The 24,249-nt window shown below is 37.8% G+C and overlaps 1 protein-coding gene and 1 pseudogene across 4 annotated transcripts in view; both read left to right on the forward strand.

Moving 5' to 3' along the window:
* Window positions 1–24,249, forward strand: part of LOC148348201 (uncharacterized) — a 67,849-nt gene that overhangs the window by 24,297 nt on the left and 19,303 nt on the right. For all 4 annotated transcript variants that reach the window (XR_015847746.1, XM_088322818.1, XM_088322820.1 and 1 more), the window contains 20 exons: window positions 1,438–1,548; window positions 2,812–2,922; window positions 3,006–3,116; window positions 5,320–5,430; window positions 6,395–6,505; window positions 6,576–6,686; window positions 8,372–8,479; window positions 8,545–8,655; window positions 9,756–9,863; window positions 9,938–10,048; window positions 10,951–11,052; window positions 13,254–13,358; window positions 13,433–13,528; window positions 16,736–16,834; window positions 16,904–17,008; window positions 18,313–18,420; window positions 18,476–18,814; window positions 18,874–18,978; window positions 21,584–21,688; window positions 23,233–23,337. Coding sequence is in view for 3 of the 4 variants with exons in the window: in XM_088322818.1 (XP_088178944.1) it covers window positions 1,438–1,548; window positions 2,812–2,922; window positions 3,006–3,116; window positions 5,320–5,430; window positions 6,395–6,505; window positions 6,576–6,686; window positions 8,372–8,479; window positions 8,545–8,655; window positions 9,756–9,863; window positions 9,938–10,048; window positions 10,951–11,052; window positions 13,254–13,358; window positions 13,433–13,528; window positions 16,736–16,834; window positions 16,904–17,008; window positions 18,313–18,420; window positions 18,476–18,814; window positions 18,874–18,978; window positions 21,584–21,688; window positions 23,233–23,337 (2,373 nt within the window). In the remaining variant the exon portion in view is untranslated. The remainder of the gene's footprint in view (window positions 1–1,437; window positions 1,549–2,811; window positions 2,923–3,005; window positions 3,117–5,319; window positions 5,431–6,394; window positions 6,506–6,575; window positions 6,687–8,371; window positions 8,480–8,544; window positions 8,656–9,755; window positions 9,864–9,937; window positions 10,049–10,950; window positions 11,053–13,253; window positions 13,359–13,432; window positions 13,529–16,735; window positions 16,835–16,903; window positions 17,009–18,312; window positions 18,421–18,475; window positions 18,815–18,873; window positions 18,979–21,583; window positions 21,689–23,232; window positions 23,338–24,249) is intronic.
* Window positions 683–832, forward strand: LOC148348202 (U2 spliceosomal RNA; annotated as a pseudogene).

Below are 24,249 nucleotides of genomic sequence, written 5' to 3' on the forward strand. Positions count from 1 at the left end.
AAAGCTCACTTTCCTCACCAGTTTATTGAGACGAGAGGCATCCTTCTTCTTGACGCTGCCTCCCCAACACGCTGCCGCATAGAAGAGGGTGCTTGCCACAACAGTCTCATAGAATATTTTAAGTGTAAAGTGTAATGTAAGTAAGTGTAAAGAATAAGTGTTGCTGATTGAAATTGCAAAACATCTCTTGCAAGAGGAATCAAAGTGGAGTCACGGTGGTGCAGGCGCAGCCACTTTACAACAAGAACCCCAATTGTACAGATGACATATGAAAAGGCTTTAGAGCTTATCTAATTATTGTATCACACTAAAAACACTGATTTGCAAAGGGTATTTTTTTCCTGCAGTCTGATCTGTTTAACAGTCTCTCCACTTCTTCCCCTGCACGTCAATAATGTCGGGTTTAATATGTATACATACATAAAAGAGCTTGTATAGTACTTTGCTGAAAGACTTTCTATTTTCGGTTTCTGTCTTTTGCAACATTATTGAAAGGTGAACAAGTGGAGAAGCTGTTGTACCTATCACAATGCAGATCAAAATGCATTATGCAAATTAGTGTCTCTGGCACCTTAAGTTAAAATAGTGTGATGATGAGATAAGCTTTAATGGTTTTATGTATGATGTCTGTATCACTGGTGTTCTGGTGTCAGCATCCTCACTGGTTTTGGATTTGTATGCTATCCATGATGTTACAGTCAAATGTGGTTCTGGAATTGTGAACTATTATGTTCAGTTGATTTTTGCGATAGGGAGATGGAATAAGAGCTTGCTCTGTCCACTCCAAGCATCGGCCTGGTGTTGCAGTACCTCTGGGAACAATGCATTCACACTGATCGCTGCTTTGCCCTGGGGCTAGGACCTCTTGGCTGGGAGCAAGTGTCTCGGCCTCTTGGCTTTGTAGTGTATTATGATTTGACCGATAACGGATAATGGATAATTGATAAAGAATATAGAACAATAAACCTCTACAAAACAACCCCCCCCCCCGCCCTGTCAGATGTAACGAAATTGTGAATATGCTTAATTGGTGTTAAAATTGTCGAGAAAAATTGTTCAGATCTCACATTGTTTATCTGCTGTTAATAGTGTCAATAAAATTGTTCAAACAAAAAAAAAAACCCAGGATAGAACCCATTTGCAAATTATGTATTGCAAATTTGGTCCAGGGATTTCTAATGTCACTCGACCAGTCATTGGTCAAAAATATACCACAAAGCCCTGTGAGACATCGCACACCTAAAACACTGTATGCATTTCAAATTTAATCCTCTGTATTCTGTGGTATATAAAGTGTATTGGATTATGAGGCACACTTTCAAATTTCTGGCCAATTTGGGGTTTTTAGGTGTGCCTTATGGTCCCGAAAATACGGTACACGTTTGTTAAGATTTATTTGTGGTATAAAAACAAACAAATCTTGTGCATATGTTGCAGGTGAAATACAAAGAAGCAGGAAAAAAGGTGGCTAGCAACGCTCTGTATCATCAGCTAGCTGAGACGGCCGAGATGCTCCATGTTAAAGGAATCACCGAACTGCAGAGTGAAGTAACGAACATACCTTCTGTCATCCAGTTTTTTAAAAAAAAATGTCATACAGGTCTATTAGCTTAAGATAGCTAGTTTAATTTACTAGAGCTCCAGGATACAGTATGAATCAATTCGGATGTCGGGGTGGGACAGTCAAATTACCTTAGAGCGGGGGATAGAAATAAGCAGATCCCTTCCAAATCCCCGGTGCCTATGATAAAAACATTAAAATAACAAAATAATAAACAGTATAATAAATATATGAGTATTATAGGTACATATAATTAAATAACATTATACATAAATATACATGTAAAAGAAAAAAGATTTTTTTACCTTTGGAGTGATGTGACTTGAGCTGGTTAATTGAAGTAGTAGGTGGATGCAGAGGGGGATAGTAGACAATAAAAATAAAACTGATTCCACTCGAGAGGATTGTAATACACTTAGAATAGTTCTTTGCTTTAGTCACCTCATTGTTTTTAATAACAGTACCGATCTTTGATTGGTTACAGCAATGCAACTAAGGCCAGCGTTTCTCATGCCTTCTTCAAGGTGTTCAGGTTTTTGCTTCACCCTTTAGCATCTCTGCAATCCTTTTGACCTTTAGCTAGACAAACTAAAGATTGTTGAATATTATTCTGAACTGGTGATAGTTCAGCAAACAGAAGTTTGGCATCTTTGGGACATTGTGACAGAAACCAATAGCAGACCAGCATTTATAATATATATAATTATAATTTCCTTGTATTGTCATTCTGTGTAACAATGTACACAGAACGAAATGTCGATTGCACCTGACCCGTTGTAGCGAGCCGATGCAGCCGCAGCCAACAGAGGGCGCCGCCGACCACTTTTTAAGTCTTAGGAACGACTCGGCCGGGGCGCGAACCACCGACCTCCCAGTCTCAAAGCGGGCGCCTTACCATCTAGGCTACTGAGCTGGTATATAAATTTTTTGAATGATGTTGACCAATGGCAGACAAGCACCTTACAGACGTATGAGAACCATAACTTGCAAAGACATATGCCCGAATACTGAAAAAGTTTTAATTTGTTGTTGACGTCATACAGTATTAAAAATGCCATAAAATCGGGACAAAAATCATAATTCTACACAGTAAAGTGAAAACATCGTAGAGTGGGGACATCGTATCCCGGGGTGTCTATTGTATTTAACTATCTTAAGCTATTTTATTGCTAATTAATTGAAGGATGTGAGCACAATTTTACGGTGGAGAAGAATGTGAGAAGTTCTGATTTTGAGCTCCCCTTTTGCAGCTCAAGTACAAGCATGGTGGCAAGGAAGCAATGGTGTCCAGCTTGTACGCTCAGCTGCCGCAGACGGCCGACACGCAACTCGCCGCCAGGGTGTCACAAATGCTGAGCAAGGTCATATATTTACTTTTCAATCTATCGATTTATTTTTTTTGAATTCCTTACCTTAAAAGTATGTGTTCCAATTATATTTACAGTTCAAGTACAAGCAAGAAAGCCTCAATGGTCTCAAGCACACCATCTACAGTCATCTGCCAGACACTGCCGAGACACGGCTGGCCAAGGCAATCTCCACACTGAACAGCGAGGTTAAATTTTTGGGCTAGTATCCACACCAAAATCATATTGTAGCACAGGGGTCGGGAACCTATGCCTCGTGAGCTATATATGGCTCTTTCCATGAGTACGTAAGGGTCTGAGACCAAATTAATACTAACTACATTTTCTTCCTGTCGCCCGAAATGTGCACGAGCTTGGTCTATTATAGTGCACGCGGAGCCGAAACAAGCTCTGCTTGATATTGGGCAACATCCAAATACAGAGGCCACACCACACATGGTCTTTTTAGCTCCTCCACTTTAGTAATAACCCTCATCAGTGGTCATTTCTGCGAAGTTTTTACATCTGGTCTCACATAGACCCAAAAGGTCTGAAGAGTATCTTTCCATCTCTAGATGAGTTCTTTCAACTGTTCGTTTAAGGTGCAGACGTTCCATGAAGCAGTGGTAAAGGGGTTACTACCACACAATTTAGGTGTTTTCTTGCCACTCACACACTTACCACCTCCGACCTGGTAGTTAGTGGAAGGTGCTGTCATTTTTGACACGGTCGATGACCGAACTGGTATCAAGAGTGAGTTGTTGTTTTTTTGGGCAAGTACAGCCTGGCGGCACCAATCCCTCTCCAGACTGTTTTTTGGGTCCCCCACATGAAACAGATACCACTGGTTTCAGGGTTACTGTATATATAGGGCACAATTTTGCTATAGTTTACAGTCACAGTGTCACACCAAAAAACCTTGTTGTAGCTGTAAATCGCGAGGGAATCCTTTTATGCAATCCCCTTAAATAAGCCATGTTTACTGTCGAGACACCTTATGATAAAAATCTGCAGAATAAACTGTAAATATGCCAGCAGAGCACCCAGAGCAATTTGATTGGGTAAGCGGTTGGGATGGGCGGAGCTATGCACAGAGTAAGCACTCCTTCCTGTCTTTCGCACTGCGCCGTCTGCACCAAAAGTAAATACGTTGGGATCCTGTTTGCAGAATTTTGCGACATATTTACAAAATAACTTTGCTCGCACCTTAAAACCATTATTTATGACAAAAATGATGGTCAAAATGAACCGTAACCCTTTTAGAATAGAATAGAATAGAATATACCTTTATTGTCATTGTTACAAAATGGGTTAACATATTGTGACAACGAAATTGGGCATGACACTCCAGTTTAACACATTCACAGTGAGGTATGAGCCAAGAAGATAAAGGAACAGAGAAGATAAGGTTATAAAACAAGGGGGATAAGGCAATAGTTATAATTTACATGGTATTTACACAAGAAATGTCGGCATGTGGGATGTTACATACAGTGTTGTCGTGATACAGTTGGTATCGTAAGGGTTATGCAATATTGCATTTGGTGCAAAGTCATCATAGTGCAAAAAAAATAGTCAGCATATGCATTGGTGCAAGCATAGACATCATGGTGCAGAAAAAAGGAAATGGTCAGACATTGTGCAAGGTGAGCAGTAAATGTAGTGCAGTCGACATGTGCAAGAACATAGACATGAGTACCATTATATTCGTATGAGGTAGTGTTGGCACAAGTTTTCAGTTTTTTTGTGCGGTGTCTGTTTTGAGCAGTGAACAAACATAGTGCAGACAGCATGTACGTGAGTACCATTTTACATTCGTGTGAGGTAGTTTTTTGCAACAGTTTTCAGTTTTTTTGTGCGGTGTCTGTTTAGGGTGGTAATGGCTGTGGGGAAGAAACTGTCTCTGAGTCTGTTTGTTTTTGCTTTGTGTGACCTGTAGCGCTTGCCGGAAGGCAGCAGGTCGAAGAGGTGGTGGCCAGGGTGAGAAAAGTCCTTGATGATGTTTTCTGCTCTGCTGAGGTAGCGAGAGCAGGCAATGTCCTCCAGACTGGGGGACATTGCCTGCTCTCGCAACCTTTTAAGTAACAGCTGTAGGGAGACAAATTTTAAGTGGTGTGTGTTTAAGTGGCTTTGGTATTATTATTTCATAGATTTTATCAAATCATCAAAGGTCCCACAGTGAAATAAAATGTGCTGAAGAATAAGCTTTTGACTGGAGAGCAGGTTTGGCCGTTTTGTCTTACAATATATGGTATGGCTCTTTCTGAAAAAATATATCTTATGTGTTTTGCTTTTATGAGTCTTTGAGTCAAGAAGGTGCCTGACCTCTGTTTTACCATTTCTAGTGTCAAAATCATTGTTATGTTGTAAACAATTTTGTAGCAACATGCTAAATGCTAATCTCCCCTGCAGACCAAATATAAGGAAGCTGGCAAGAAACAGGCCGCCTCCAGCCTCTACCACCGCCTGCCTGAGACTTTACAGACCGTGCATGCCAAAGAAGCCACACGACTGCAGAGTCAGGTGCTGCTGCTTTCTTTTACTATTTGTAATAAGACATTTAATAGAATGACGCACAAATTTGAGTCAGAACAGAGAAGAGCAGGTTTTCTTTGGGAATTCTTCAATACAGAACAACAAAGACAACAGCTACTCAAGCTTTATTTTTGTATGGATACACTGTTTTAATAATATGCATCAAGCACCCTTCTTGTCATCTGAGACACGGAGGGGGCAATAACGATGAAGCCCTTTGCAATACTAGTATATGAGTAAATATCTGATAATTATATGCAGACTTCTAACACCAGGATGAGGCCAAAACGAATAAAGCCCCATAGTACTATAATTAAATGAAAACATCTAATCTAACTATATCCAGACTGCATGTCTTGTGACCAAAAAGAAGCCATAAAGTATGAAGACCATAGTAATGTTCGTAAATGAGTGAATATATGAATGCACCCTGCGTGTTTTGTGACGCGAGGATGAGGGTAAAAAGAACAAAGAAACAGTAATGCTTAAAAATGATATTTGATATGGGTCATGTACCTTGGACGTCTTGTGACAGCAGGAAGGGGCCAAAAAGAATGAAGCCCGGAGTAATATGAGAAAATGTACTTAAAAATACATCAGGAAGAAGCCAAAAGGAATTAAGCCCATAGTGATACTAATGAATGAAATTATATGATCTTATATACCTAATGCACCGCACCCTCCGTGTCTCGAAGAGGCCAACAAGAATGATGGCATCTTAAAACAGTAAATATATGATAAGTACTAAATGAGTGAATATATGATATTAAATATATTTAAAGTGGTGGCGTCACATAATTATAGCCTTGTTTCTAATTCTATGTTCATTCACTTCCATTGACGGCTATAGTCAAGTCAATGGAAGTCAAGTCCAAAATACTTTTAAACTCCCATTGACGAGTATAAATGTCCATTTTTTTTTTCCTTTTTTTTTTTTTTTTTACATTTTCAGTTGCACTACAAGTTGGATGCGTTGAGGACACAAGGTTCCTGTCTGTACTCTCACCTGGCCCAAACCCAGGAGACCGAATTTGCCAAAGCAGTCATGGAGCATCTGAGTCAGGTGACGCTTCAGTTAAAATACATTCCAAAAAAAAAATACAAATGTTTTTTTTTATATATTTCTGCGCTAGAATAAATACAAAGCCAGAGGTCGCCTGGACTACAGCAACAGCGTCTTCCACAAAATGGCTGTCACCAACCAGATAGACTTTCACAAGCAATTGACCCACATTCAGAGTCAGGTGAGTCATTTACGTCCGTAGATCTCAAATGGTAGGACTTTAAATGGTAAATGGACTGCATATGTAGTGCTTTACCAGACACTGAGGACCTCTAAAATGCTTAACAATGTATTTCACACACACACACACACACACACACAAACACACACACACGCGCGCGCCGATAGCGCAGTCATGCAAGGCGCCTACCTGTATAAGGGGTTGGAGACTAGGCGCTACAATAAAAGCCAAACCATTGACACACACTGCTCACTCGATATGGAGTTTCTAGCAGTATCGTGCAGACCCTTCTATGTACCGGGAGAGTTAACTGTGGTCTTTGTGTTTGCTGTTTACTTTCCACCGCTAACCGTTTCACTGGATGCTAATGTTAGCATAGCGCTAAATCTCCTGCCCGCTGCTATCAATAAACAGCAGCTTGCACACCCCAACAGAGCTTTATCGTCGACGGCGGCTTTAATCGGGCATGTTTATGGACTGTACTCCCAAATCCATTTAATTGTGGACTGAGCAATTCGGAAAAACACTGGACTATGTGTGATGTAAGATCAAACATCAAACATTCCGGTTGTATCCAGCAACTCTGTTTGACCCTCACCCCCCTCATCGCTGGTAGAAAACCAGTGTGATCAGGGTGTAATGCCTTTTTTTCCCCACAATCAATTATGTGACCAAACCTCCCAATTCCAACCCTAATGCAGAGCACAAGCAGGGAGGCAATAGGTGTTGTTGTAAATTTTAGGTATGACATGGCCAAGGCTCATACCTGCGACCTCCCAGTCACAGGGCGGGCACCTAACCCTAAGGCCATCGAGTTGGTGTGATGTCTTGAAGTGACAGCTTAATTTCTTTGGCCTTATGCCGTTCGGTGCCAATAGTTTTAACAGCAAGTTCTCTGGTCTTTACCCATCTCCACCTCTGTGGTCGAAATGAACGGCTACTGTACGCTACGTCAAACTTCCTCGAGACTTTTTTTTCCTCTTAACTCCATCTTTCTTCACCTGTCTCCTCATCCAGGTTAAATATCTTTTCATGAGTGCCCGCTAAACTTCTTGTCTAGAGTACTCAATGCTCATACTCTGTGCTATATGCTATATGGAGGAAGAATGTAAACAAAACAGAGCGCCACTGCTCCCCTAGTGTAGTGGAGGGTGAATTGCACATGATTCTGTGAAAAAGGTTCCACCATGTCAAACGCGCGCGCCCCCCCTTGACGGAGCCTTGCGCCCCTGAGGGGCGTCCCACTATTTGAGAACCACTGTACTACACAATGCATCCAACGGTGTAACATGTCGTGGTTAAAGCATACACACTGTTCCCTTAATGTTTAATTATCTGTATTTTTAACGAAATCCATTATGCTTCGCTTCAGTAGCTTTGTATTCAATATAATAAAATATCATATACAGTATTCTCTTCTGTATCTGTATTCTGCCATGCTCAACATGTTTCAACAAACCTTACTGGTATTCTTTTTGAAAAAGTGTGAACTGGCAGCTGTTAACGCGAATTGGCAGGGCTCCATCGCCATCCATTGTTAAAGAGTGTAATCGACCCGCAATTTTTTTTTTCTCAGCATTATTTCACCTCTGCAAAGGCCAACGACCCACAGTTGGTAGCCAGATGACACTGATCTATGTTGTTTGGCGACCATATTTTCTTCTATTTATGGGTTTTTCTTTCAGAGCCAGTACCAAAAGGACAAAGCCGACTTGTCCACATCGCTTTTCTCCTCGCTTGCGGAGACCTTGGACACTCGCTTCGTGAAGGACGTGACAGACATGTTCAGCCAGGTAACTTAAATATATAACTTCTATGAGATGAGATATTTTTTTTTGACGTTTTGTTTTTTTTCCAGAGCAAGTACAAAGACGCCAGTAGGAAGGAGTTAGTCAAAAGTTTGTACTCGCTGCTGCCCCAAACTAAGGAAACCGAGCATGCTAAACTACAGAGTCTGCTACACAGCCAGGTACAGTAACCTTTTGGTTGTCCCTGTGTGTCCCTGTCCATAAAAATATATATTTCACATACTGTGTGCTGCGCCAACAATTAAATGATGTATTTTTTCCTTCATTTTGTTTTTAACTAAATTCTTTAAATGTCATGCAAAAACACTTTTGCATTTTGAATGTTTAATGCATGTTTTCAAATTTAGTGCTTAAAAATAGGGACATAAGATATGACTTTGCTCTTAGAATTTGCTTTAGTATTAGCTTAGCATTATTTTTCTCATTTTAAGATTAATTTTCATATTATAAAATAATAAAATTACAGAAACCTCCCTAAAATAAGAATAGTATAATAAGAATAAAATAAATAAGTAATTATATTTATTTTTCAAACGAAAAATAAGCGAAATTATATACATATTACCAAAACAAACACACCTGTTTTAAGAACAGTATGTATTATTTCACCACTACCTAGCTTTTGAATTAGCTTTCATTCCAATTTGATGAAATTCTTTATAAATAAAAAAATCCGAAATTAAATATGTAAACGTACACATTTATGTTAATTGATAAATAGGTATGAAATAAGATCTAATTTATTTTGTATTGATGCATTGCCAAGATATCAGACCCTCTCTCTTATTTTCAATCATGTTTTCCTTCTTGACCTGGCCTCTCTGCCATTTTTTTTAGACCAAATGCAACCCTCCACCTAAAAGGTTTGCCAAGTCCCAGTGTATATGATAACATATTATTATAAATAATTCAAGTAAAAGACAAAAAATAATTCTAATTATCTTTGGTGTGATGTGACTTGAGCTGGTTGAGTGGGGTAGCGGGTGGATGCAGAGGGGGAGGAGAAGGTGAATTCTAACTAAAACTGATCTTTAACATGCCCTTAGAACAGTGGTTTCCAACATGGTGTCTGCAGGAACCAAGTTCCCCATACCACTTGCTGATTTTATACGTTTTGGGGAATGCAAAGAAAAAATTGGTTGTTGATGTTGTATAGAGGAGAAAATAGGATAGCGGGGACAAAAAAACTCCGTAATGCCGTAAGGTGAGACACCATGTCCTGAGACTTTACTGTCTCCTTTTTCCATTTACCTGTTTGCAGAAATTGTACCAGGAAGGCAAAAAGGAAGCGGCCTTCAGCTTGTACGCCCAAATGCCTCAAACCATCGAGACCGTCTTCGCCAAAGAGCTAAGCAAGACACAGAGCGACGTGAGGGCTAGCATGCTAACGCTAACCCAGTTTTATCACATGATCATAGTTTGAGTTGTGCCTCCCTTGTGTAGAAGTTCTACAAGGAAAAGTATAACCGAGAGAAAGGGAAGTCAGACTACAATAACATGAAGAGTCTGCCTGAAGTGGAGCACGCCATGGAGGTCACCAGGAAGCTAAGTGATGTAAGAAAAACATAACATTAAATACTGTAAGTCAAGTGTGTCCAAACTTTTGAGGAAGCAGGCTGGATTTGATAAGTTGATAATGCGTGAGGGCCATTCTTTGAACAGTTTTTTATAAATTCACCCTCCGTTAAAGGTTTTACAGTTCTGGCACTCAGCATCCCAACCTCGTAACCCGCCTTTGTAGCATTTTCATTTGACTCGCTCGGTCTCCTGAAAAAGCAATGCTGTGCTGTTAAAAAGCTTCCAGTCGCTTCACCTTTTCATAGCGTTCGTTTCCAGTTAGCTTTTCAGTACAGTGCTTCCAGTTAGATTTGCAGTGCTTGGGGATCAACGTCGCCACTATGTACCTTTCCTTTGTAGCATTTTCATTTGACTCGCAAGGCCTCGCGAAGAAGCGCCCCTGTGCCGTTAAAACAGCTTTCAGTTGGTTCACCTTTTACAGCATTTGCTTCCAGGTTGCATTTTGTAGTCGGCGTGTTTCGTCTGGCAGTGCCTCTTGACATAATATTCTTTGAAAACAGCCACAGTCTCTTGGCAAATTAGGCAGACACCGTTGTTTCGGATTTTGGTAAAAAAATTACTCTAATTTCCACTTCTCCTTGAAGCAGCGGCCCTCGCAGTCAAATTTCCTTTTTTTAAAGCTGCTTGTAGGAAATTGGTTGGGCAATGTGGCCGAAGGGCTTCTGCCATCGTCCAATGAAATGATGAATTGTATTTATGTATTTATTTTTGGGACAAGTTTATTTTATACTGCGGTCAACATTACTGGCAGGCCACATGATATACATTTTATGACAGAGGCAAGTAAACATTTGAACATGGGCCGAAAATGCCCCCCAGGCCGGACCTTGGACATACTTGCTGTAAATTGTGGTTGCTCTTTTCTTTGCTGGGTTCAGGTCAGCTATAAAAAGGGAAAAGAAGAGCTTCACCGCTACTGTTTGGCACTGGACAGAGCGGACATTGTAGGCGCCACTAAAGCCGCCAAACTGGCAAGCCAGGTTAGTCCAAATTGCTGACTTTTGTCTCTTTTAACGTGGAGAAGACCCTAATTCAGTACTTTTCTGTAATTTTTAATACTTTTTCGTACTTTTAGTACTTTTCACACTTTTTCTACCTATTTCCCCTGTTGTTATACTTTGCAGAGCTTTTCAGTATATTTGAGTACTTTTTTAGAACTTTTTAGTACTTTTCAGTGCTTTGTTCATATTTGTACTTTTCAGTACAAGTTCTACACATTTCTGAGCTTTACAGTACAATTTAGTAATTTATAGAAGGTTTTAATAATTTTCCGTACTTCCTTTACTTTTCAGATCTTTTCAGTACTTTGCTATAATTTTTAGCTCAGTTTAGTACTTTTTAGGATTTTTTCTCATTTCTTTTAAATTTTTTATTAAATTTTAGTGCTTTTCAGTATTTATTGTACTCATTTAACTTTAAAACTTCAGCAAATGTATTGGTCAGCTGATTTTTGTTTTGTCCAAATATTTTGTTTGTTAGAAGTTGATGCTGTTTTTATTTTACTTTTCACAGATTTCCAGTACGTTTTAGTACTTTTCATTACTTTTTGTACATATTATTTCTATGTTGGTACTTTTCTCGACTTTTTGGAGCTTTTCAGTAGATTTCAGTTCTTTTTAATAGTACTGATAGTTTCTCTTCAGTACTTTTTAGTACTTATTCACACTTATTTGCACTTTTCGGTATGTTCCTATGGTATTCCGAGCTTTTCGATACTTTTTGGGAGTTTTCGGTACTTTAAAATCTTTTTTTTCAGTACTTCATGTACTTTTTAGCAATTTGTACTTATTTGAAATTTTTCTATACATTTCAGTATGTTTTAGTACTTTTCCCTATTTTTTATAACTTTCATTACTTTTTAGTACATCTTCGTACCTTTAGTACTTTAAATACTTTTTTGAATTTATTTGTACCTTTCAGTACTTTTCTAAACTTTACTGAGCTTTTCAGTACATTTTAGTACTTTTTCTTACTTTTCACTACTTTTCTGTACTTTTTTTACTTATTTTTAACTTTCAGTACTTTTTAGTAGTCAAGTTAAGTCAAGTCATTTTTATTTGTATAGCCCTTGATCACAAATAGTCTCAAAGGGCTTCACAAGTTATTACATATAAGAAGTTTAGGTTATTCGTATGCTATAGAGTAGAAGTGAGTTTTAAGCTTAGATTTAAACATTTCCACTGAGGTTGCAGATCGGATCTCAGGGGGAAGAGCATTCCACAACATGGAGATGGAAATGGCTCTCGAACCAGCGGAACACTTCTTGGCTCTTGGGATCACCAGGGGACCGGCGCTCTCGGAACGAAGGCTTCGGGCCGGGACATAGGGGGAAATCAGATCTGAAAGATATGATGGGGAAAGTCCTTGTATGATTTTGTATAGTAATAGGAGAACCTAGTAGTTTCCAGTAACTAGTTTATAATTTTCAGAGATATTCAGTATATTTTAGTACTTTTTAATACTTGTTCAAACTTTTCTGTTATTTTTAGTTATTTTCAGTCCTTATTCTACGTCATTTTAATTTTCAGGTCTCCTCTATACGATTCAGAGCTTTTGATTATGTATTAGTACTTTTCAATACTTTTTTGTATTTTCAGTACATTTTAGTACTTCTCAATACTTTTTAACTTATTTGTACCTTCCAGTACTTTTCTATACCTTTTGAAGTTTTCAGTACAGTTCAGTACTCTTGAGTTCTTTTTAGTACTTTTTCTTACTTTTTGGTACTGTGAAATACTTTTCAGTACTTTTCAGTACATTTCAGAGCTTTTTATTCCAAAATTACATTTAGTACTATTTATTACTTTTGATTGGTTTGCAGTACTTCAGTACTCTTTCTTACTTGTCTTCATTTTCTATACTTTTCTGGGCTTTTCAATTCATTTTAGTACTTTGCAATACTTTTTATTCCTTTTTGTAGTTGTCAAAGCTTTTAGATAGTTTTGAGTTGCCTTTGATTCGTTTCAGTACTGTCACTTCTTATTGTTTTTCGTATTTGTTAGTAATTCCTTCATACTTTACTGTATGATTCAGTACTTTTGATTCTTTACAGAGATTTTCGCCTAATATTTACCTTTAAATTTCTAGTTTGAAGTACATTTCGGGGCTTTTTTACTCGTGTTAAAAAGGAAATTAATCACTCAATGGATAAACACTCTCATTTTGCGTGTTGTGCCTCCAGGTGGCGTACAAGAGTAATGCCAAGCAGCTGGTGGTGGGTGACAGTTCTCTCCTGGCACGTACCGACATACTACACGCCAAGGAAGTGTCGGAACTGGCGAGCCAGGTTACACACACACACGTATAGACTCACAAACCACACACACACTGTCCCTTTAAAACGTTCCATTATTTCCCCAGGTGAAGTACAAACAGGAGCACGGGCCACCTTGCTACAACCCGTTGGATTGCGTTTCCTTCAAACACAGACAAGCCGCCACGGCGCTCGCCAGCCAGGTGAGACCAAATTCTCGGGTTGGTAACCATACTCACCAACACTACAGTTTTATGTGTTAGACTACCGCTGTTATCTTTAATAGAAGAAAATATATTTTTTTAAAAAACATAAGTGTTTTTAAAGGTTAGTGTGTGTAAAAGGGAAATGTGTGAAGCACATTGTAAAGCGCTTGGGGAGTTCTTGATTGACTTGAAAAGCGCTATATAAATGCAGACCATTTACATTTACATTTTATATAGTTTTTAAATGTTTTGGAGACTGAATGTGTTTTGTATGTTGAAATAGAGTGTGCAGTAACATCTACCACTTTTCAATGTCAAAATTTTAGCGTGTATGGATACATAGGTAGTAGGACCCAAGTGTAACAAGTCATATTTCAAGTTTTATCTCTGGACGACTGACGGATTATTATTGGAAAAGCATCATCTAGCCCCGGGGTCGACAATCCAAAATGTTTAAAGCGCCATATTAACGGAAAAAAAAAAAACTAATTTGTGTGGAGCTGATAAAATCAAATGCCTTATATAAACCTAATAATGAATGTAACGCATCCTGTAAGTATCTATAAGCTTCAGTCACGATCGGTACAAGCAGGGGACCCAAATGTGTAACGTTTCACACAATGCTTTATTAAGGGATCAGGGAAGTCAAGGCGAGAGGAAAAAGACAGTGATCTGGTGCTCGCTGGGCAGGAGGAGCGGGAAGCCCTCGAGAACGAAACGTGGTCGGAGAGTGGAACAAGTCGGGTAGCCGGGACAGGTAATGGAGCGTGGTCTGAGATCAGAACAAGTCGGGCAGCCGGGACGGGAGACGGAGCGTGGTCGGAGATTGGAACAAGTCGTGTAGCCAGGACGAGCGGGAAGCCAGGGATTGGGGAGCGATACAGGAAACTGAAGCAGGCAGGATACGGGTAGCCGGGACCGGAGAATGGAGCTTGGATCGGGGATCGATACAGGAAACAGAAACAGGCAGGATACGGGTAGCCGGGACAGGAGAATGGTGCTTGGGTCGGGGATTGATACAGGAACCAGGTCGGGATCAGAACAGGAGCCAGAGTCAAAAGTGCTTGCCTTGCATGTGCTGAGGATCGCTGACGGACTGACCAGGAGGGAACGAGAATTACGTGCTTAAATAGGAGGATGACTAATTAGGGAACGAGTGGCAGCTGGGTCTGAAAGGGTGAGCGCAGGTGAGGGCAATTGACAAATCATGACAGCTACATTATATTTGCTTACTATCAAAGTAGTTGAAATGTAAAATCTATTCTACACGTTTTTACAGCAATGGTAAACATTATTTTTTTGTTACATTCGTCCTACTACAAAAAGAATATTAAAAGAAAAACATATGTCCTACCCATTTTTTTAAATTTGTGAACATTTTTAAAAATGTGCCAGGGAGCCCCTCGGCAGTGCTGAAGAGCTTCATCCAGCTCCTTAGCCCACCCCCGACCTAGACAAACAAATATAAGCAGAATAGGACACATCAGATATTGCTCTAAAGTCACTTTGCTGGAAAATAATATGGACAGCATGCAAATTAATTTACTGATTTAGCCTCGCTGGAATTTTTGCATCACATATGAAATTTGTAAATAGAAATAAGTGTGTGTTTTCCCGCCTACGTACGTTATGTCCGTAAAAAATGCCCCGCATAAAACACCCCTCCCCCTGTTACTACATCAGCCATACAGTATATACACTAACAATACCATTTTATGATTTAGACTTATTTGGTGAAAACTACAGTTTTTTTTTTATTCAAAGGGACATTGTGCACTATTGAGCACCTCCTAGTAGGAGAAAAATATTCATCCAACTTATCAGTGCCATAACGTAACATATAAATATGTTTTCAGAAGCATTGTCCCTGAGTGCCAAAACGTAAAAATGCATTACTTTATTTATTTTTTACTATTGCAAAGGCTTAGGCGTTGCTGAGTGCCAAGTGCTAAGTCTCTGGGAATTATATCAGCATAACAAATCACCACTAGAAGGCAAGAGTGGCTTTGAACAGATGTTTTTCAACACTTAGTGCCTTTTTTTCTCTCTGTATCCACCATAATTCACCATATGGTAGTGCGTAGGGGCCAGCCCTTATGCCGAGTATGCGCAGTGTGACGAGAAATAAGTACCTTCGTAATCCTCGAAACAGAGAGGGATGATGTTTAGTGCACGTCCGCGATCATCATGACGACCCGAATCATGTGATTACGTCACTGGAAATATTAGGGGCTGATAAGTTCTTGCAAAGTTCATTCATTTTTCATGCATAAGTTCAGTGTTCTTGCAATATAATGTTGTTTTGCAAGTGTCCTTTTGTTTGTGTAAAGCATTGTTTAGATGTTGGAGATTATCACAAATATATATAAAATAAAAAGCACTTTTTCTTGTAATGCATCCTTTAACAAAAGGCTGTTTGTCTCAGAAATTTTATTGGAAACAAGTATTTTGAAGAACTTTAGCAATGTTCAAAGTTGCTTCTTACACAATGGTAAAATTTAGAAGCATTGTTTTTCCAATGAAAGATGTGGGTCAAGATTTTTTTTACGTGTGCTATGCCTATATAGCTACAGAGCAAAATTTTCTGTACGCCTCTACAAAAGAGTCAAAATTACAAAACTTGCCTGGCAATAATCTTGCCTGACAATAAGGCTGAGTGATTAGCTGTTACCATAACATTAGTTCTTTAATCTGGCTCTAAAACAGGAGTGCCCACACTTTCAATTCACAAGCTCCATTGAAATTCCGATGCACTTTTTGTTTTAAGTGAATTCAAGTCATGTTGATTGTATTGACATTTTCGTTTATTGTAAAATAAAATCAGGGAGTTATTTAAGTTTTTATGTACCTTTATATGAGTTGCTGCTAGGCCTAATTTCTTTCCTGGACTGTTAATTTTTGGTCTAATGAAAGATTAGTCATTAAATTCTAATGTACTTACTGCTAGATGTTCAAAGAGCTATTCAAGTTTTATTTAAATTTATAACAAATATTTTTTGTTTCTTTTTGCATGATAAAATATTTCTTGATTTTTTTAAGCTTTTACAGCAGATGATTATTTGCTCCAAATATCATTATCGGCCTACTTTTATTTCCAATAATTGGTATCGGTCCTAACCCCTATTGTTCGATCCTTATTTTTAATGTTAAAACGTTCGCATGTATGGGAATCCATGGCAACTTTTAATGTATTTGGTTGAACAGGTCAAGTACAAAAGCAACCAGAAGCAGACTGGTTCTTCGGATCTGCCTAACCTCCTGCAACTGGAACATGTTCTGCATGCCAGCAAGTTGCAGAGTAATGTAAGTGAGACACAAATGTGCGTTGTCCTGATGATGAAAGGCTTAATTGGGTTTGGTTTTGGGTGTCAGGTGGAATACAAGAAGAGGCATCAGCAGAACGAGTCCCAGTACCACTTGGTATTGGATACTGCTGAAAGGCGCCACCACAAGGAGAATGCTGTGCTCCACAGTCAGGTCATAAACACACTTTTAAAAAAATAATTAAATTACTAAACAAAAAATAAATTAAGATAAATAAATATTACCAAAAAACAAAAACAAATTATTCCCAAAAAGAAATTATACTAAAGGTCTCATTGTCAGGAACAGAACCAAAACAGCACCCACTTGCGTGAGGGGAAAAGCTGCGCCCACAATCCGGTGTTCACTGGGCACGGGAAGCAAGTTGCTCTCGTACTCTGATTGTGATCCGAACACGGAAGTGGATACAAACAGGTCGTAGCCGGAGACAAAAGGGAGCAAAAACGGGACAGGCGGGAGTCAGGGTCGAAAAAGGTTTGCCTAGTTAGTATACACGGAGATTCGCAGACGGACTGACAAAAGGAGAGTGACAGGACTGTGTTTAAATAGCAGGGTAGCCAATCTATAGACGAGCTGCAGCTGACGCCACACGGGCGGGGCCAATTGGCAGCCATGGCAACCGTGACACTCATAACACCAACAATTTTTACACATTTCTCCTACATCCTCTTATATAAAAAATGAATGAATATATGTTGAAAAGTAAAAACATTAGCAAAAAAATAACAATAAAGCTCTCATACAGACTATTTTGATTGAATAAAAATATTGAAGGGTAAAAACAAACTCCAAAAGTCAGGTCATGTTTATGGGTATAGACCTTAATCACAAGGAGTCTCAAATGGCTGCACAGACTGCAGGCTATTATTACACCATCCCCTGATCTATAAATGAGGGCAAGGAAAAACTCAGTGTGAGGAAAATAAAGAAACTTTGAGAAGGGACAGCACATGGATATACTGTATATGTATACATATATATATATACGGTATATATATATATATATATATATATATATATATATATATATATATATATATATATATATATATATATACGGTATATATATATATACCGTATATATATATATACGGTATAGGGATACACGGTATATAGATATACCGTATATATATATATGTATATATATATGTATATATATATATATATATATATATATATATATATATATATATATATATATATGTATATATATATATATATATATATATATATATATGTATATATATATATATATATATATATATATATATATATATATATGTATATATATATATATATATATATATATACTTTGCCACAAAACCGAAGTGCAGCGCTGAAGTGCACACTTCAGCCCCGAAGTGTTCTACAGTTATATATACTGTATATATGTATGTATGTATTTACCTAACACACCTGCACACACATATGATCGTGACATGTACCTGTGCCAACAGGTGAAGTACCGGCAGGACTATGAAAAGAACAAAGGACGCTCCAGTGCTGAATTCGCAGAAACGCAAACCTACAAAGTCCAGAAAGAGGCGCAGAAGATGCAAAGCCAGGTGAAAGAAAGTCCAATGTGAGAAAGGAGAGGGAGTAAACTTTTTCTTTTTGCAGAGGGAGTACAAGCGAGATTATGAGGAGCACGTGAAAGGGAAAGCTTTGCTGGAGGTGGAGCAGACGCCTGGATATCGAACTGCTCGTCTTGCCACAGAACTCCTCAACGAAAAGGAATACAGGAAGGACCTGGAGCAGGAAGTCAAGGGCCGGGGCTTATCGGGGCTGGGCTTGGAGGACACGCCCGAGCTCCTGAGGGTCAAACAAGCCAATCTGATCCTCAACCAGAAGGAGTACCGCAAGGACTTGGCGACCGAGGTTTTGGGTAAGGGGATGCAGATCAGCTCTGATGTCCTGGAGGTCCGACGGGCCAAGAAAGCCTCTGAGATCCAGAGCCAGGTGAGCGTTTTTTTTCATCTGCTCATCATCAACTCGTTAAATGTGGGTTTTTGTGGCAGAGGGCCTACAAGCAGACGGACCATCTCCGAGAGAACTCGTACGGGACCATCACAGACACCCCGGAGCTTGTGCATGCCTCTTACCTCAAAGAAGTCTACAGCCAGGTGAGTGCTCACTGCCCTTCCCATCCTAGGTGTCCAACCTACGCTGAGTGGCCCATTTTTTGAATGCCCCAAAAGCTATATATTTTACGACAAATATCTTATTTTATGCTACAAAAAAAATAAATGTTGTTTTTTAACAATTTTTTGAAAAATGTATGCTGCAGTTATATTTTGGGACAAATGTTTAAAGGTGGTGTATGTAACCTTTAAATATCTTAATTGCTGAGCCATCTTTTGGATGAAATCATCATTGCAGCTCCCCTTGTTGCGCGTGCATGTTTGTGAAATTCTTAGATGGGTTTGAATAAACTCTTCCTTTTCATATTTTTGAGGGTTTGGGTTGGCAGGTATTTTCTTACTTTCCCCATTTTCATCCTGGAATAAAAGAACCACAACCACACGCGTTGTATCACATATTTTGACAAATATATTACTCTAGGCAACAAAAAAGAAATGATGCACTCTTCAGCAAGTATTTACATTTACAGTGCATTTGTATATTTCAACAAATTTTGAACTTTATGCTGCAAAAATGTTTCAAATTCTGTATTTTTTGACACTTTCTGCTCGAAGAAAAATCTTTATTTTCGGGAAAGAATATTTTACTTAATGCTGCAACAAAAGAAACGATGCATCTTTTGACCGATTTTTAACAATTTCTTTTATGCAGGTTATACATGAGTATTTACGGTTCTATATTACCCATACTCGTGCAATAATTGATTAGTCAAAAAAAATATCGCTATATATTTAACCTGATACTGCAAAAATATTGTACTTTTCGCTAAATAATGAACTTTCTGCTTCCCCCCAAAATTTAATTATATATACATAAAAAAAAAAAAAAATATATATATATATATATATATATATATATATATATATATATATATATAAAAATATTTTACCTTATGTAACGAAAATTATCCGTGTTTTTCGACAAATGTTTAACTAAGCCACTGAAAAGAAGGAAAAAGAAAGAAAAAACAAGCATACTTTTTGAAAATTATTTAACTTGCTTCAAAAAAAGTTTTTTTCCTCATTTTTTAAAAGGACGATTTGCTCTTTCTGCACAAAAAAGCAATGCAAGAAAGCCAAAATTTTACTTTCAAGAGTGTTACTAAAATTTATCTTCTCTTCATATTTTTATTTATGGTGTACCTTTTTGCTAAGAACAAATATTTACCTATATTTTTTTTTTCTCAATTTTGACTGGACTTTTTGAAAAAAAGAGAGCTTAATTTTCTCTTGATAAAACAAGAAAATGTTCCTCTTTTTTATGATGTATCGGTATTTGTTTTTATTTTATATTATTTTATATTTTATTGTTTACTTTCTTTTTTTCTAGTTTATTTATGTTTTTCTTATTTTTTTTTCATATTTGCGTTTAAATTATTATTTAATGATAAACAAATAGTATGGATTAATTGTAGTACATAATATTGGTTCACTTCAAAATACTAATTAAGGTGGCCCTCACAACTTTTGATTTTTCCTTATGTGGCCCTCAGATTAGCACAGTTTCATTTTCTCCAATTTACATCAAGATTGATATGCTGTCAATTATTTATTTCTCTATCTCTTGCTTACTTGTTACTCATTTGTTCGTCCGGTCACACGGTCGTACTATATTTATTTGTGTATAGCGCACACTGATCTAGGTGTATTTTTGTAGTGTTCTCGAAAAAAAATCCAAACAGTTGTTCTTATTTTTATTACAGTATGTATTTGTTTCTTTTATTTGCAATTATTGGTTAAAAAAATATTTAAATAAATCTTCTAAATCACATTTCTTTTTTTGATTAAACACCACTAAGGCATTTACCATATCTATTTGTGTATAACACGCACTCGTGTATAACGCTCACCCCTAATTCTTGTTTAAAAAAATGTTTTACAATTTTGTTTTACTTTTTCTCAGCGCAAACTAATCGTTGTAAGTGCCAAACGCAAATACCAAGATTAAGATAAATGAACAATGTAAACTATGAACAAAATACTCTCATAAAAAATACAATGTATTTATTAAGTGTCCTTCAAAATCTTACTTATCGTCAATTACACCAAAGAGTTGTTTTCCTTGTACTTTTTTGCTTTTATTTATATCTTTCAGGATGAGTTTCTGCTTTCTCTATTCTCTAACATTTGTCTCTGGTACCGTGACTATGAGATAAAATGCCATTTTGTAAGTCATCCATATCATTGGTCGCTAGTGCAGTGTTTCCCAACTTTTTAAGAGCGAAGGCACACTCACAAAAAATGTATAAAAATTAATTAACCAAATGTGTGTTCTTTTTGGTTAATACTTTGAGCCTATTTTTGAAGTTTTACTTTTTTTTTCTAGAAAAATGTACAAAAAATACTTAAAAAGGAGCACAAATGATCCAAGTGTGAACATTTTTTTACTATATTTTAACTTTTTTAAGTAAAAATAATAATTAAAAACATTACAATTTAAATTTAGTTTATTATATTTTTTATCATTATTATTATTTATTATCATTATTATCTATTATCATTATGACTGTAAATATTACTGACATAATATTGTATATTATTGTATTTTTTAAAATATTTTATTATTTGTCTATTATACTGTATGCAGAGAAAGTACAAAGACGACGCGGAGCGTCTGCGAGGTCGCTACAGTGCACCGTCGCTCACTCCTGAGATAGAGCGAGTCAAAGCCAATCAAAGACACGTTAGCTCGGTGAGCTCACACTAATCACCAACCATCTCCGCTTCCCTTTCAATACAGTGGAACCTCGGTTCTCGACCATAATCCGTTCCAGAACCCTGTTCGAAAACCGATTTGTTCAATCACCGAAATCGTTTTTTCCTATAAAAAGTTATGTAAAATCGTTTTAATCCGTTCCAACACCCTCAATGTTTATCACGAATGTAAACATGAAGCTAACCCAGGCTAATCGTACGTTCGCGTTAGCGTAATCTTCCGTACGAAAGATTACGCTAACATGAACGTGTAAAAATAAAAAAATCAGGTCGTTTACATGTCATTTAGCACCGGGGTCCCCACAACAAGTGGTGAGCGGTTAAAGGATAAAGAAAAGATTTATGAATAGGATTTCTTACCTTTGTGGTGGTCTGCAGAAGCCATGCTCTACTCCCTCGAAAGAAGGGAAACTCGCACATCTTCTTCATATTTTGCTATTATTTCTTTCTTAAATGCAATAGTTGTACGCACTACTCTTCTTTTTTCACCTGTAGCAACTTTATCGCTTGCACCGCCCTTCTTCCGAGGCATAATTAGGGATTAAAACACTCCGTTCACCGATATTCAAAACGAAAGCAAAAAGAAGTGCGCGGTCACGTGACAACAGTTCTTCACGAGGGGTGGGGGCAATCTACACCAGTACGCCGCTCAGCATCGCCCCTAGCGTACCGGCGTTCGAACTCCGATTTTTTGAACGAAAAGCGAAGCAAGAATTTCTCGAAATTTTTGGTCGAGAACCGATTCGTTCGAACTGAGAGGCGTTCGAAAACCGAGGTTCCACTGTACTTTACTTCTTTTCTTTCTTTCTCTATTTCTCTATATTTCTCTCTTCCGTTGTTTATATGTAAATGAGATAAGGAAAAGAGAGAGAGAACTCTCTCTTTTTCTTATCTCATTTTCACTCTTTTTGTTTTCTTCTCTCATTTTCTCTCTTTCTCTCTTTCTCTGTCACTTTCTTTCTCTGATCTCTCGCTTTCTCTCTCTCTCTCTCTCTCTTTCTTTCTTTCTTCTCTTATTTTCTGCCTCTCTTTTTTGTGTCTTTCTTTCTCACTGTGTTTCTCTCTTTTTTCTCCTCTTGCATGCTCTCTCTTTTTCTTTCTTTCTCCATCTTTTTTCTTTCTTTTTCATCTCATTGGCTTTTTCTCTCTCTTTCTATGTTTCTTTCTCTTTCTTCTTTATTTCACTTTTCTCTCTCTCTGTTTTTCTATCTTTCTTTCTTTCTTCCTTACTTTTACTCTAACTTCCTTTATCTTTTTCTCTTTATTTCCCTTTCTCTACGTCCCTTTCTTTCACTTTTTTTTACCTCTCTTTCTATCTCTTTCACTTTTATTTCTCTTTTTCGCTCCCTCATTTTCTTTATGTCTCCATTATTCTCCTTATTTCTCTCTCTCCCTTCATTTCTCTTTCCCTCTCTTGTTCTCTCTTTCTTTCTTTTTGATTTCGTAGTCTGGCCCCCGAGAGAGTTTTTTTTCTTACCACGTGGCCCCCGAGCTCACATGTTTTTGACACTCCTGTCTTAGATGCACTACTCCTGGGACTCCAAGCTCATGAGAGGCCTCCTGTCTTCTGTCGCCGAGACGCCGGAGATCATCCTCGCTAGAGAAAACGCCAAGAAGATCAGTGATGTATAAAAACACACTATCTATAGTAGGACCGCAGGATAAGCAAGATTGACGTATAGCGGGAGATAGAAACCTATGCTAAGAGAGCTCACCTGATTAAAGGCTGCATGCGCAAATTTTAAGAAGAAAGTCAACAATATTTTTTTCGTACAGGCTGCATTGGATTTTAGGGCCTCTGGCTTAAACCGCCATAAAAAAGGACTCATTGACGACAATTTATTAGACTTTAAAAAATCTGCGGGGAAATGTCTACTACAGAAAAGTAACACATTGAGCCACAATTAAGTCATTCCTTCACAGCCTGTGTCCGCAGCTGCCACTCTTAATTAACTAGCCCAGCAGTCAATATTAACTAAATTGACATTAACATATACACAGGAGTACAACAAAAACATCCTCAAAACAAAACCCAATGTACTGTTCTGACTAAAATTCAAAAGCCTGTACAATCATAATAGCCTGTACACATGCTGAGCTATGCGACTGATCTTAAGCTCTCCCATCCTTGTGACGTGATAAAAAGGAAACAAAGTATTACTACTACTACATTAAAATAATCATTATACATGCCGACACTTGTTAATCACTAAGAATGGGTAAACTATAGTAATCTGGTTAACAGTTATCGGCCTGAAAACAGCCTAATATGGTGTCACAATTTACGGCCTAATAAGAAAAATATACCCGATAGTCACCTGCTGCCAAATTAAAATATTCAATCAACTGACACTGCTTGTTGGAAAGATTCCAAGAATTTATGTATAATTTACTAACTTGTCACTAGATTGTTACTTTCAGAGTAACACGCTACTTTTGGGTGTGAGTAATCTGGGGGTAACAGAATTACTTTTTAAATTAATTAACCAGTAACTGTAACTAATTTCTTTTTGCAGTAATGGCCCCAACTCTGACCCT

This window comes from Urocampus carinirostris, chromosome 18, assembly GCF_059441175.1.
Source record: "Urocampus carinirostris isolate Australia breed hairy pipefish chromosome 18, RoL_Ucar_1.0, whole genome shotgun sequence".
NCBI classification, from domain to species: domain Eukaryota; kingdom Metazoa; phylum Chordata; class Actinopteri; order Syngnathiformes; family Syngnathidae; genus Urocampus; species Urocampus carinirostris.